Raw genomic sequence first — 13914 nt, forward strand, 5'->3', positions numbered from 1 at the left:
GTTATACTAAGCGAAATAAGTCAGTCAGAGAAAGATAAATATCACATGATCTCACTCATTAGTGGAATATAATGAACAACATAAACTGATGATCCAGAGACAGATAAGCATCAAACAGACTCAAACATCAGAGGGAAGGCAGGGGAGGGAGGGGGGTGGGGAGACAGAGATCAACCAAAGGACTTGTATGCATGCATGTAAGCATAAACAATGGACACAGACACTAGGAGGGTGAGGGTGTGTGCAGGGGGAGAGGGGTGTCTAGGGAGAGGTCAATGTGGGAAAAAGGAGACATATGTAATACTATATGTAATACTTTAAACAATAAAGAATTTAAAAAATAAAATATTTTTTTTAAGTTTCTAGTATTAGTATCCACCAGAAAGAGTAAGTAGAATGGACTTAAATGAGAAATGATTAAATGAGTAGAAAACTTTAAATATTTTGTAAATAAGCAATAACTGAATATTGATTGGGCTAGGTAAATATTTATTAAAAATTCTCAAATGTGAACGCAGAAGGTAATGTGTCCTAGGATGTGAGTTGGCCATGAGCTTGAAGTCTATGTTTTGATATAGTTTTATAGATTCCAGGAAAAATGAGCTCTAAATTAGTAAAATAAATTGTGAAGTATAAAATCCTGGGCAATCCCACACATCTTGCTGAAAATGTTTAATATGCTTCCAGTTATAATAGCTGAAAATGTCCTTAGAGTCAGATTGGGGAACTACCTAGTGAATATGCATCACTGAAACCCGCTCCCTCCTCCCTCCTCCCTCCTCCCTCCTCCCTCCTCCCTCCTCCCTCCTCCCTCCTCCCTCCTAGCAGTTCCTTATTAATAGCTCCATGCTCTAAGAGCCCACACGAAACATTATTTTCCTCATGGATTACTTTGTACATTAGTGTAAAAATTCATTTTCTAGCAGATGGAATGATATTCTTACCTGTTTCACAGCTGGGCCCGGTGAAGCCTTGTGGGCAGGCACACACATTAGCAGCAATACAAGCTCCTCCATTCCTACAGCCATCTTTGCAAAATGCTAAAATAATTCAGATACATGACATTAGCACTTTAGAAGGAAGTAGTTCAAGATGCTCTAAATCCAGCTTTTCTTTATTTCCTTAGAGATGTGGACATCAAATTATAAATGCTATTCTAATTTCAGATTCACACAATATTTTCCAAACAGCACCATTTCTAAAACAATCTTCTTTCCAATGTTAAGAAAGAAATTTCACTTGTAAAATAAAATACTGAACTTTCTGGTTTCTTTTTTTTTTAAAAAAAAAAAAAACAGTAAACTTACACATCAGCAAATGAATTAGAATTAGGATTTCACATCATTATAATAATCCAGCTTGAAATCAAACCTAAAATATGGCAGCTATCCTCTGTAGTTTTCTTAAGGAGCAAACCACTATCTAGAGAAAACAATAAGAAAATAGGAAATGACTAAATCCTATGAGGTTCTGTTCATTCCACACACTGGCCAAAGTGCCAAAATATTATAGCAGCGGTTCTCAACCTGTGGGTCGCGACCCCTTTGGGGGTCGAACAACCCTTTCACAGGGGTCGCCTAAGACCATTGGAAAACACATATATAATTACATATTGTTTTTGTGATTAATCACTATGCTTTAATTATGTTCAATTTATAACAATGAGAATACATCCTGCATATCAGATATTTACATTACGATTCATAACAGTAGCAAAATTACAGTTATGAAGTAGCAACGAAAATAATTTTATGGTTGGGGGTCACCACAACATGAGGAACTGTATTAAAGGGTCTCAGAATTAGAAAGGTTGGGAACCACTGTATTAGAGAGATGCCCCAGCTTTCAAAAAGGTTTAAATCAGTCCTGGTGATGGATTAGCCAAGAGTAAGAAGACTTTGCTGTAGTGATCTTCAGAAGCAGTCTTGCATCCCCATGCTAAGGATAGGTCAGGGTCCAGGACCACGGGCAAAGACACTGCAGAGCCTGTTATCTTAGAGTGGATTTGCAAGTGAGTATAAAAAAATAGTCAAGGTCTGCAACATTGTAAAGGTGATCTTTGGAGATGTGCTTCCTTCAAAGAAGGAGAGAAAAACAAGATGTATGAGACTGAGCCCCCTGCCACTTTAGCAAGTTCGTTGGCTCTGTGAGGCTCAGGGGCTGTTCCCTCAGCCTGGCAAGATCTGTCACAGATGAACTAGACCAGCTTGTTACATTCACAGGGTCTTTTCCACAATGCTTTAAATCAAGCATGTCAAACTCACCACCTGCGGGCCGCATGTGGCCCGCAACAAATATTTTTGCAGCCCAGCCAATGTAACGGTATGTAAAAAACATTTTTAATAAAATGTTTGTAACTTAATTTTTACAATATCTTGTTATATACATAATTATTAATAACAAACTACAACATTTGCTAATGACTGATTACTATCATCGTGTTACATTCATTTCCCGTACACGCCTTATGTGCAGGCCCACCATTTCTCTCCACTAATACTAGCTGCGAATATTTTAGCAGCCGATTGCCACGTCATTAGTCTTGTACTGACTTGTTTGGTGTGTGAAACAGGAAATATTTTGCTTTTGGAGAACAAGAAAAATAGGTTTATTTGCGTTACGCTTGTTAATTTGTGCAGTTATCCATTGTCTGGTAAGTTAATGTTCAAGAAAAAATGTTAATTTTTATTAAAATGCTCTATTATTTTATGTTAAGGATTATTCATTTATTTCAGCCCTTCATATTCAGCATGTCTCTATCAAAGTAAACCTACGTTTCTATGAAAATTGATGCTTTTGTTTTTTGGGGCCCACAGAAACTTGAACCTTGTTTATTTGGCCTGTGATAGCCTTTGAGTTTGACATGCTTGCTCTAAATCAAAGATTTCCATAGGCTTTCACAAACCAGAGTAATCCTCTGGCCCATCCATATTTGCATCCCATGTATTATTGTAGATCAGGTCTTAAGACCCATGCTCACAGGCCACTGCATTAACAGCCACCCTTTGTTACTTCCTACACACACACACACACACACACATACACACACACACACAGTGTTGTAGCAAATTAATTTTAATAAACTCCAGGATGATGGACACACTACATTTTAAAAATGGGCAGTTTGAAGCTTAAAATGCCTAAATTAGACAAGTCAAAAGTAAATCTATATGACATAATAATGAATATGGACTTTATCCTATGGGAGTTGGCGGAGGTTCCAAAATAGAACCTTTATTTCCCTAATGAAGTAGGTGGTAAGCTCATCTGATGAAGGTACAGAGGGCATTGGTGAAAGAGTGAATTGCCATTTGGTGGTGAACTGTAGCTGGAATAGCCACTGATGGAAATGAAAATCTGAGCCCAACAGGACATTTAAAAGAATTACTGATTCGTATTGACGAAGGAGCTAAAATGGGAAACTATAAAATGTAGAGATCTAAAATTCCCAGTTAATTACTATCAACAGCTCAAGAGATTAGGCAGAGAAGAAAACCCGTGAGACTGACTCAAAATACAGATATTTCAGTTGAACACGATGCTGCCAAAAGAAGAAAAAGAAGAAGAAAAAAAAGACGGTCATGTTTGGACTAAAAAAAAATAAATAAATCTTAACCTAGAAGGAGACTGGTAAATAGAATGAAAATGAAGGGTCAGAAAAATTGAAGTTCAAGAGTTGTAGGCAAACTGGAAGCAGAGGGACTTGGGTTCAGACAACAAAATGTCCAGGATGTGATCAAGGAATAGAGATGAAAATCAAATCACTGTGGTTGAGGTCAAGGAACATTAAGTCAAAGTTGTTGAACCATTTGGCCAATTAACCACTGATGTTAACCAGGAGGAAGACTTTGAGCCACACTGCGAAGTTCTCAATGTGTGTGGACAGTGCACAGGAGGCAGATAACAGTGATGAGAAGGGTGGAGGGAGGTAAAGATGGCTTACATTACGCCTAAAGGAAGAGGTGTTGGCATTGAAACCTTTTACCTTTGCACGTGGTTCCATTCCCCGTATAGCCTGGTTTGCAAACACAGTTGTGTCCTCCAACAGTATTGAAGCACAGAGCATTTTCATCACAGTTGTGCTGATTTGTGACACACTCATCATGTTCTGAAATGAGGAATACAATCTTGTTACTCAGAGATACATTTTCAAACTGTACCTGCATCTTGGTTACTATATAGTATCTTTTCCAAACACAGGAATACACAAATTACCTATTAAGGAATAGCATATATTTTAAAGTACTGTACACTCCTCTTGAAGTACATATGTAGTTCACATGTCCACAGACCTTGATTGCAAAAGGATTTGGACAGAAGGCCCATGGATGGAAGGAATAGAGAGAGAGAATAAGGAAGCGTGGGTGTCAATTCTCAGAAGGAGATCCCAAAGCTAGCTCTGTATAGTCTCTGTGGTTAATATTTCGGGAGTTATTCTCATTAAACACATCTGCCACCTAAGTCTTTCCTGTAGCATGAGAAGGGTGACAGGAAAGAATGTGAAATTGCATTGCTTTGTGAATTGTGACCTCCAGGAAAATGGAGTTGAAGCTTTGGGAGCGAGGTGAGGTTAACACCCACATCCACACTTGCAGGCACAAAGATGCAAATGCAAACTGCAAGGAAAATCTCTGACCTCCTGAGTAAGTTCCCTCTTCCTGCAAAGACAGTACCAGACTTCTGTTACCTAAGGCAAACTTGTCTTTATAATACGAACAAATATAAATTTTAAAATATACAATCAACATGGTACTCCCTTTAACTGTGTGTTGCTTGACATTTTTGTAAGCAAGAAAGCATTTGATCCTCCAGGACCCCTGGAAGGGAGTCAGGATCAACACCATTTTCACCATTTTAACGATGAGTCGGTGGTGGCTCAGCATGCTTAAGTAGCCTGCCCCAGTTCACAGGAATATTATAACTTCAGACCTGCAGCTCAGTGTTCAGCAAAAATGTAAATGTAAGGAGTAAGTACAGGGAATACGAGAAAGAAAACAGATCTAACATCAAAATCAAGACGAGTAGAAATAAAATATAAGTGAAAAATGCACACAAATTAGTTCAGTCATCCAAAATCCTTATTTATTACTCGGTCTCTTATATGAATATTATTTTTAAAATAATATTTAAAAATTAAAATTAAATATATTTTTTAATATGCTTATATTGGGCAAGCTATTAATTCACTATGATGTAAACCAGAGATTTTCAACCTTTTTCATCTCATGGCACACATACACTAATTATTGTAATTCTGACGCACAACAAAAATACATTGTATTTTTTTGCCAATCTGATAAAAAAAATAGGTATCATTTTGATTCATTCATAATGGATGGCTATTGTCATGTTGGCTGTTGTCATTTTTCCGTTTAACAATTTAAGGAAAAAGAGATCAGTGCCCCTGACTAAATAAGTATTGCATGTTTTAAAAATTCTTGCAGCACACTGGTGAAAATCACTAATGTAAACCATCAAAGCAAAAATAAATAATTACCTTTCATTTTAGAACTCTTTGTATTCTAGACAATACGTCATAATAGTACTATACCTGGAACTTGGAAAAAAATTCTTTTGGCATATACAGTTAAGATTAGACTTATTTCAACTAATAAAATAGAATTCTCTGTGTGTTTTTTTTAAAAGATTAATATTTCAAACTAATATGTCCTGTGTTACATAAGCACAAAATTTTGACAATTTTAATGATAGCCCTGTAATAATCTTAGCGATTATTCCCAATAATTTTTCATAGGAAAGAGTGATTTCAATCAGTAAGGTTTTATAATTGCATGAACAGATATTTATTTTATTCTCAACATTTCTGGCTGAACTTTCCCAAATTGTATAAAGTTTCACTCTGATTATCTAGTATTACAACATTTCATAGTTTTTATGAATCCACACATATTGATGACAGCTTAGAAAACATCTGGATCACACACGGGTTTCCTAATTGGGGCTATGCTTGGACCACCATAAAATTTCCAGGCACCAGAACGGGCAGCCCTCCTACCTTGAGTTCAGCTGCCTAAAGCAAACTAAATCCATACCTGCTGCCAACTTGACCCCAGAGCACCTCAAAGTGCAGCACTGCATCTATAAGCCTCATCAGTGATGGCGAACCTATGACACGCGTGTCAGAGGTGATATGCGAACTCATTTTTTTGGTTGATTTTTCTTTGTTAAATGGCATTTAAATATATAAAATAAGTATCAAAAATACTTGTTTTACTATGGTTGCAAATATCAAAAAATTTCTATATGTGGCACGGCACCAGAGTTAAGTTAGGGTTTTTCAAAATGCTGACACGCCGAGCTCAAAAGGTTCGCCATCACTGCTCTATATGAACAGCCACAGGCCCTTTTAAGACAGCTGCCGATCGATTAGATGCTGCTTTTATTCCTGTCTCAATTGTCTTATTAATTAGAAGGTACTCAGTGGGTGGAAGTAGGGTCTACAAAGATTCAGTTCAGTGATGAGCATGATAGTGTTCAATAAACATTAAATAATTACACAACCTGGGATTTGTTTTTTTCTGTTGTCACTGACTCAGAGTCACTGAAATGAGTGAGTGGGCTCTTAAACAATTCAAGGGTAAAAATAGTTTCCAAGTTTTGAAATACAATGGCACCTTGACATATATTGTTCCCTATGCCTGTTGTGCCTGCCCCATGATTCTCCTGGGAAATTCTTACCACTTTGAAAGACATCACTAAAATGTCGTGTTTTATGTGACTTATTCTCCTCCTCCTGCAGAGTTAGGGGCTGCTGTCTGTTTTCCTGGCCCCATATACAAGGCTCTGTAATTATATTTTACTAGAGGCCCAGTGCATGGATTTGTGCACTGGTGGGATCCCTCGGCATGGCCTGTGGGGATTGGCCAAAACCGGCAGTCCAACACTGCCCGCCACTCCTGTTCATCCCTGCCCCACTGCGCCTGCCACTGCCACCTGGTATCGCTGTGTGTGTACACACACACACACTAGGGGCCCAGTGCACAAATTTGTACACCTTGAAAGGAACTGTGGGCTGAGAGGCTGCGGTAGGCATAGGAGTGGGTCTCGGCCCATCCTCCACACCCTGACCTGGCCCCACCCGCTGCAGCCCCTGGTCCCCTGTCTGCCAGCATCCCTGCTTCTGCCGCCACTGCTTCCACATGCTGACGGCACCAGCCCCACTCACACCTGCTGCTGGCGCTGGCCCCAATTTCTCCACATGGTCAGCAGGTGCGAGTGGGGCCGGCGCCATCAGCAGGTGCAAGCAGTGGCTACTGCCCTGATCGCCCCTCAGGAGCAGGGGGAGGCAGAGAAGCCCTCAAGGGCAATCAGGGCCAGAAGCTACCCCTTGCACCCACTGAGGGCACAGAGTGATCGGGGCCAGTGCCAGGCGCCAGCAGCAGGAGTAAGCAGTGGCTCCGGCTCCAACTGCGGGTGTGCACAGAGCCGGAACCACCAGTGGGTGCAAGTGCCAGGCAGGACCGCAGTGCATGGGAGCAAAGAATTTTCAGTAACCATTAGAGGATCGTCCTGACGACAGCGACCAGTGCCCACCTTGGTCTGGCACCCCCTGCTCACCTGTTCCACCATCCGGCCATGGCCAACTTCCACCATGTTCCACACTCTGCCCCTGCTGCCAATGCCCACCATGTTCTGCGCACACCCCCTGGTGGTCAGAGCGTGTTATAGCAGCCGGTTGTTCCACCATTTGGTCTATTTGCATATTAGGGTTTTATATATATATAGTGGCCTGGTCCATGAAATTCATGTATGGGGGAGTGTCCCTCAGCCCGGCCTGCACCCTCTCCAATCTGGGATCCCTCGGGGGATGTCTGACTGTCCCTGTGGGATCGGACCTAAACCTGCAGTCGGACATCCCACTCACAATCCAGGACTGCTGGCTCCTAATCGCTCACCTGCCTGCCTGCCTGATTTTCCCTAACTACTCTGCCTGCTTGCCTGCTCATCCTCAATTGCTCCCCTGCCAGCCTGATCACCGCCAACTACCCCCCTGCCAGCCTGCTTGCACCCAACTGCCCCCCTGCCAGCCTGCTTGCCCCCACCTTCCCTCTCGACTGTCCTGCTCGCCCAACTGCCCCCCCCCCCGCCAACCTGATCACCCCCAACTGACCCCCACTGATGGCCTGCTCGCCCCCAACTGGCCCCCTGTGTCAGCCTGCTCACCCCCACCTGACTGCCCCCCTGCTGGCCTGATCACCCCCAACGACCCTCCCCTCTTGGCCCCTAACTGCCTCTACCTCGGCCCTGTCATGGTGGCTTTGTCCAAAAGAATGTCCAAAAGGTTTCCTGGAAGGTCTCCCAGTCTAATTAGCATATTACCCTTTTATTAGTATAGATAGAGGCCTGATGCATGGGGCTAAGGGCCGTTTTCAGGCTGGCCACACCCCCTTCAGGGTGGGGGTCCCTGCTGGGGTGCCTGGCCAGCCTGGGTGAGTGGCTGAGAGCTGTTTTCAGGCCCCTCCCTCAGTGGCTGGCCCGGAGGACCCAAGCCTCCTGCACACTCAGGCTGGCTCTGTGGCCACCACCCACAGGCCCCTCCTTCGGCTGGCCCAGGCTGGTGGGAAGCTTGGCTTCCTCCATTGCCAGGGGTGACCCAAGCCTCCTGCCTGCTCAGGCTTGCTCCGTGGCTGCCGCCATCTTTTGTCCTGCTAATTTGCATATTCCCTCCTGATTGGCTGTGGGATGTTGTGAAGGTATGGTCAATTTATATATTTGTTTATTGTTAGTGTAGATAGATATGTGTGTTTGTATATGTGACTATATATATGTAGATAGATAGATGTAATATACACATTTAGATTCACTAAATGCAAATGTTATATCCTATATAATAAAAAACTAATATGTCATAACAACCGATCAGCAGGAGGTTGCGTGTGCAGCAAGGTGTGCACGGGTTACCGCACAAAGAGGCGGGAGGTGGGGCACCTCCTCGCAGCAGCTGGAGGCGGGAGGCGGGAGGCAGGAGGCGGGAGGCAGGAGGCGGGAGACGGGAGGCTGGGCGCCTCCTTGTGTGATTTCAATCACGCGCTAGGCCTCTAATATAACAATAATACTTAACTAATCACTTAGTTTCAGTGATTAACTTCTAACCTGGGTGCATTAATGTATGTAAAACCATTTTAAGACCCCACACCCAATATGTCATCAGTCATAAGAATATATAGCCTGACCTAAATTGAGCTTTAAATTTGGTTTTAATATTGAGCTGTTTCCAGAATGAATGTACTATCTAGAGAAAAAATGGTCATTCTAAAATTTACATAGCTTTTCTCATTATGATTTCAACACAGACATACAATACACATAGCACATGTTCTGATCAAGAATTTCACTATGACTCAAAATGCAAATATTACAAAAATAGTAAAAAGTAATTATTTAAATACATTTACATATCAATTAAATTTTTTTCTTCAATATCTATTGTATATTAGAATCTTCTTAAGATAAAAAGTTAGTTATAAATAGTAGCTGCTCTCAAAAAGCTTATAGTTTTGTTGTAACGATAAGACAAAAACACAAATGCCTTTGGCATTGGCTTCATTATAAGAAATACTAAAATAGTATTTTGTCTAAAGAGGGTTGCAAAGATCAAAGGAGAAAGTCATTGCTGGTTGAGTCAGGTGAGAATTCAAGAATTACTTGCTCTGGCTGGGTGGCTCAATTGGTTGGCGTGTGGTCCCACACACCAAAAGGCTGTGTGTTCAATCTCCAGTATGGGAGGCAACTGATTGATGTTGACGTTTCTCTCTCTCTCTCTCTCTCTCTCTCTCTCTCCCTTTTTTCTAAAAATGTAGATAAAAATATATTCTTGGGTGAGGATTAAAAAAAAAGATTTATATTGTCTACACTGCTTCTTCTTCTCTGTCCAAATCTAGAAATGTTGGGAAAACAGCAGCTACTATAACACACAGGTGTAAGTTCTACAAATAAAGCTGCTTCACTTTTCCTGGCCAAAAAGGTTCCTAGAATATAGTTATACATTGAATAAGTTCTCTCTTCAAATGTGGCAGGATATAGTCCTAAACATAGCAACAAACTATCTCTGGTCTGAACTCTTATCTGATTATTAGGAACCTAAGAGCAAGCTCCCAGAGACTTAAGACTGAATAAGCAAGAAAGCTCAAAGAAATGTAAATTAAACTTGAGGAACTTATAATATTATCATCAAACTATATATTTCGAATGGTGGTTTATCTCAAAATGTTCAGCTACTTAGTCATTTTCTCCTTCTGTTTCTATAGACCAGAAATGCTGCCACGGACAGGTGTGTGTAGAAGCTCATCCATGAATTCCATTCACATGTGTCCCCACCAAAGTAAACATGTAGTTATCTGCACTGGCCTGTGAGGAGCATCAGAACAAGACAGCCCACGGGTCTGCAATACTGAGACCTCTGGTTTTATTCCATAAAGGACGGCAACAACTGTGAGTCCTCAGATGAAAGATGCTGCCTCTATTCTGACAAAGAAAACGACTCTTAGGACGTGTCCTCAGCAACTCAGTACAGTCACAACATGGTTTCTGTACAGCAAAGTTTTTCAAAATGAGTACAATCTGAGTTTACAGAATGTCCTATATAACAACTCAACAACCCCTAGGTGGTGTGTGGGTCTATGAAAAAGAATTGGAGCTCTCTCCTCCCTTCTCCCTCTTTCCTTCCTCAGATACTTAGTGGTCTGGCATATGAAGACATGGTGCTCGTTGCCACCAGCAACACAAATCCCTGCGACCGAAACATGGATGCCCTACCGACTACTGATTTTTAGGGAATACTTTTACAATTCATTAACTGGTTTAAAACACCCTCTATCACTGTTCTGCTCTAGGACCCTAAGTAAATAGGAAGGAAAAAGTAAAAAAGAAAATGAAAAAATGATACACTGTTTGGACAAACAATAGCAGGGAGGCAGAATGACCTAGCTCCTAGTTGCATGGCCCTGGAAAAGTTAGCCAATCTTTCCAAGTTTAAAATGAGAAAATGAGGACCCATAGTTGAGAGCTCTGTAAAGAATAAACTTCAATGATGAATGTAAAGACCCTGGCAAATAATAGGTATGAGATAAATATTAGTTACCGTCTCATCTACTTCATCTACACCAGTGGGAAAATTTCTTTTGCCTTTACTACCTACATAATATCCTCTTTTCTAATTTAGTTCTGTGGAGAAAATCTAAATGACTCGCAGAATTTGGCCTCTTCCTAATATTTTCTGAAATCAAATACATTTTGAACATTTTTCTGGTCCCCAAAATACCATTACTTTCACTGGTTACATCAAGAAAAAAATGACTGCTATCATACTTACTCATTCATTTTGTTTCTATGATTCCTTACTCACTTTCTATTACAGAGAAAAATCTATTTACTACAATGTCATTTTAACAGAAATCCATTTTTAACACCATTAAAGTAGCTAGGAAATGATACTTTAAACCTGCTCAATGTCCACATCAGCAGCAAACCCATCGAATCTCATTTTTAATACCTACATAGTTTTTGCTCACGACTCAAGTTTCCTCTTCACTGACCACACCGATTCAATACTTCTTGTTATTCTTCAGTTTGTTTGGCAACTAGAAATTGGTTCAGAGTGCTTCCCTCGGACATGCCTGGTTTACTTTCTTCTAGTCTTTCCACTGGTATGCTCAGCTTCCTGTCCTAATCCTTGTTTGATCAAGAATTTTAACAACCAAAGTACATTCTCATTTCTTCTGAACCCTGACCGTCATCGTAAAGGTAACCTAAATTCTCATTTTATGGTGAAAACTTTTGTTTTATTTTGTGTTTTGTGAAATAAGTTTCTGTCTGAACACATTGTAGGGAAACAACATTCTTGTGACTGTCAGCCAGACGATTTACATTTACCCTCTGCAAGCACACTGACGAGGCTCCTGCTCCAAGAATGCCATGCTCTGGGGGATCCTGACTGGGGCTTGTGAGCTCAGGGACTTTTGACCTAGTGGAGGACCGGTGATGTGAACAGAGAACTGTGATATTCTGAGGAAGATGTTTAGTGCTCTAAAGAGAAAATAGTAATAATAGTAACAACAATGGCAGCAGCTAATTCCCAAGTGCTCACTACATGCTACAGACTAGAGCACTAAGAGTTTTATATGCAAACCCCCTTCAGTGGTCACAAAAGTCTTTTCAGGGAGGTACTAGTATTATTTCTATTGTACAAACGGGAACACAGAACTTTCTTACAGAAAATACATATCTTTCCCAACATCATATAGTTAGGAAGTGACAAGGCCAGGATTTACTTTCAGTGTTTTAAGAAACTATGACCTATAAGCAAAGAGGCTTAAAGAGGAATAGATGAGGACTGACAGGAGTCTGGGAAAGTAGGAAATAGGCCAAGCAAGTGGGTCTTGAAAGATAGCAATGGTTTTAACAGAAAAAAAAGGGTAAAGATAGGAAAGAGCACCCCATGAAGAGAGAACACAGGTGCAAAGAGAAAAGCATAGGGTTAGCAGGGCCATGAAGTGCTTGAGCTGGCCAAGGAGAAGACTGAAGGGAATCTACACTAATGAAAGATGAATATGTTAATTGACCATACCTTCGCTATGCCCAAGCCATGCCCACCAGCCAATAAGAGCGACTATATGCAAATTACCCCAACAAAGATGCCAGCCAGCAGCCACGGAGCTGGAGCAAGCAGGAGATTTGGTTGTCCTGGTGATGAAGGAAGCCAAGCTTCCCAGCTGTGGCCTCCGCAAAAGGCAACAAAGTTTCAATTATAGAAGCTAAACAAATCCCAGATACCTGCTTCCAGCCAGCCTCCACTGGGAGCTTGGGTGGCTGTGGCCAGCCTGAAAACAGCCATCAGCCCCTCACCCAGAATGGCCAGGGACCCCAACAGGACCCCCCTCCCTGAAGGGGGTGTGGCCAGCCTGAAAACGGCCCTCAGCCCCTTACCCAGGCTGGCCAGGCACCCCAATGGGGACGCCCACCCTGAAGGGAGTGTGGCCAGTCTGAAAACTGCCCTCAGCCCCTTACCCAGGCTGGCCAGGCACCCAAGCGGGACCCCTACCCTGATCCAGAACACCCTTCAGGGCAAACCAGCCGGCCCCCACCCATGCACCAGGCCTCTATCCTATATAATAAAAGGGTAATATGCAAATTGACCCTAACAGCAGAAAGACTGGGAATCACTGGTCACTATGACACACACTGACCACCAGGGGGCAGATGCTCAATGCAGTAGTTTCCCCCTGGTGATGAGTGTGCTCCCACAGGGGGAGCTCTGCTCAGCCACAAGCCAGGCTGACGGCTGCCAGTACAGCAGTTGTGGTGGGAGCCTCTCCTGCCTCCTCAGCAGCGCTAAGGATGTCCAACTACAGCTAGGCCTGCTCCCCGCTGGCAAGTGGACATTCCCCAAGGGCTCCCAGGCTGTCAGAGGGATGTCTGACTGCCAGCTTAGGCCCAATCCCCTGGGGAGCGGGCCTAAGCCAGCAGTTGGTCATTCCCTGAGGGGTCCCAGACTGCGAGAGGGCACAGGCTGGGCTGAGGGATCCTCCCGAGTGCACAAATTTTTGTGCACTGGGCTTCTACTAGTAACAATAAGTGTGGGTGGGGTCAGGAACACAACATGATTTTATCTGGTGGGTAATTAACACCACTTCGAGCGGTACTATACATTCATCGTGCGGCATGATAAAATTAGAGTTGTTTTTTGGGGAAATGAACGGCAATGTGTAGATGAGGAGAGACAAACTTTCCTCAGCAAAGTGGGTATCCCATGTTAGCAAGGTAGCATTTCTCTGTCTTTTTAAATATTTCTTCCTTTAATTCTTCTCTCTTAGAGTCAGGGTTAGATTATTATGGAGAATTGAGACTGCGGTGAAGCAAAAGGTTAAGGAGGAAGAGAAGGGAGAAGAGGAAGAG

General features: G+C 42.2%; 1 protein-coding gene across 5 annotated transcripts in view; it reads right to left on the reverse strand.

Moving 5' to 3' along the window:
- The window catches only part of NELL2 (neural EGFL like 2), a 380423-nt gene that overhangs the window by 95368 nt on the left and 271141 nt on the right, over positions 1-13914 (reverse strand). For all 5 annotated transcript variants that reach the window (XM_059682635.1, XM_059682632.1, XM_059682634.1 and 2 more), the window contains 2 exons: positions 3986-4108; positions 945-1040 (listed from right to left, as the gene is read on the reverse strand). In XM_059682635.1, coding sequence (XP_059538618.1) covers positions 945-1040; positions 3986-4108 — 219 coding nt within the window. The remainder of the gene's footprint in view (positions 1-944; positions 1041-3985; positions 4109-13914) is intronic.

This window comes from Myotis daubentonii, chromosome 2 (genome assembly GCF_963259705.1).
Source record: "Myotis daubentonii chromosome 2, mMyoDau2.1, whole genome shotgun sequence".
In the NCBI taxonomy this organism is placed as follows: domain Eukaryota; kingdom Metazoa; phylum Chordata; class Mammalia; order Chiroptera; family Vespertilionidae; genus Myotis; species Myotis daubentonii.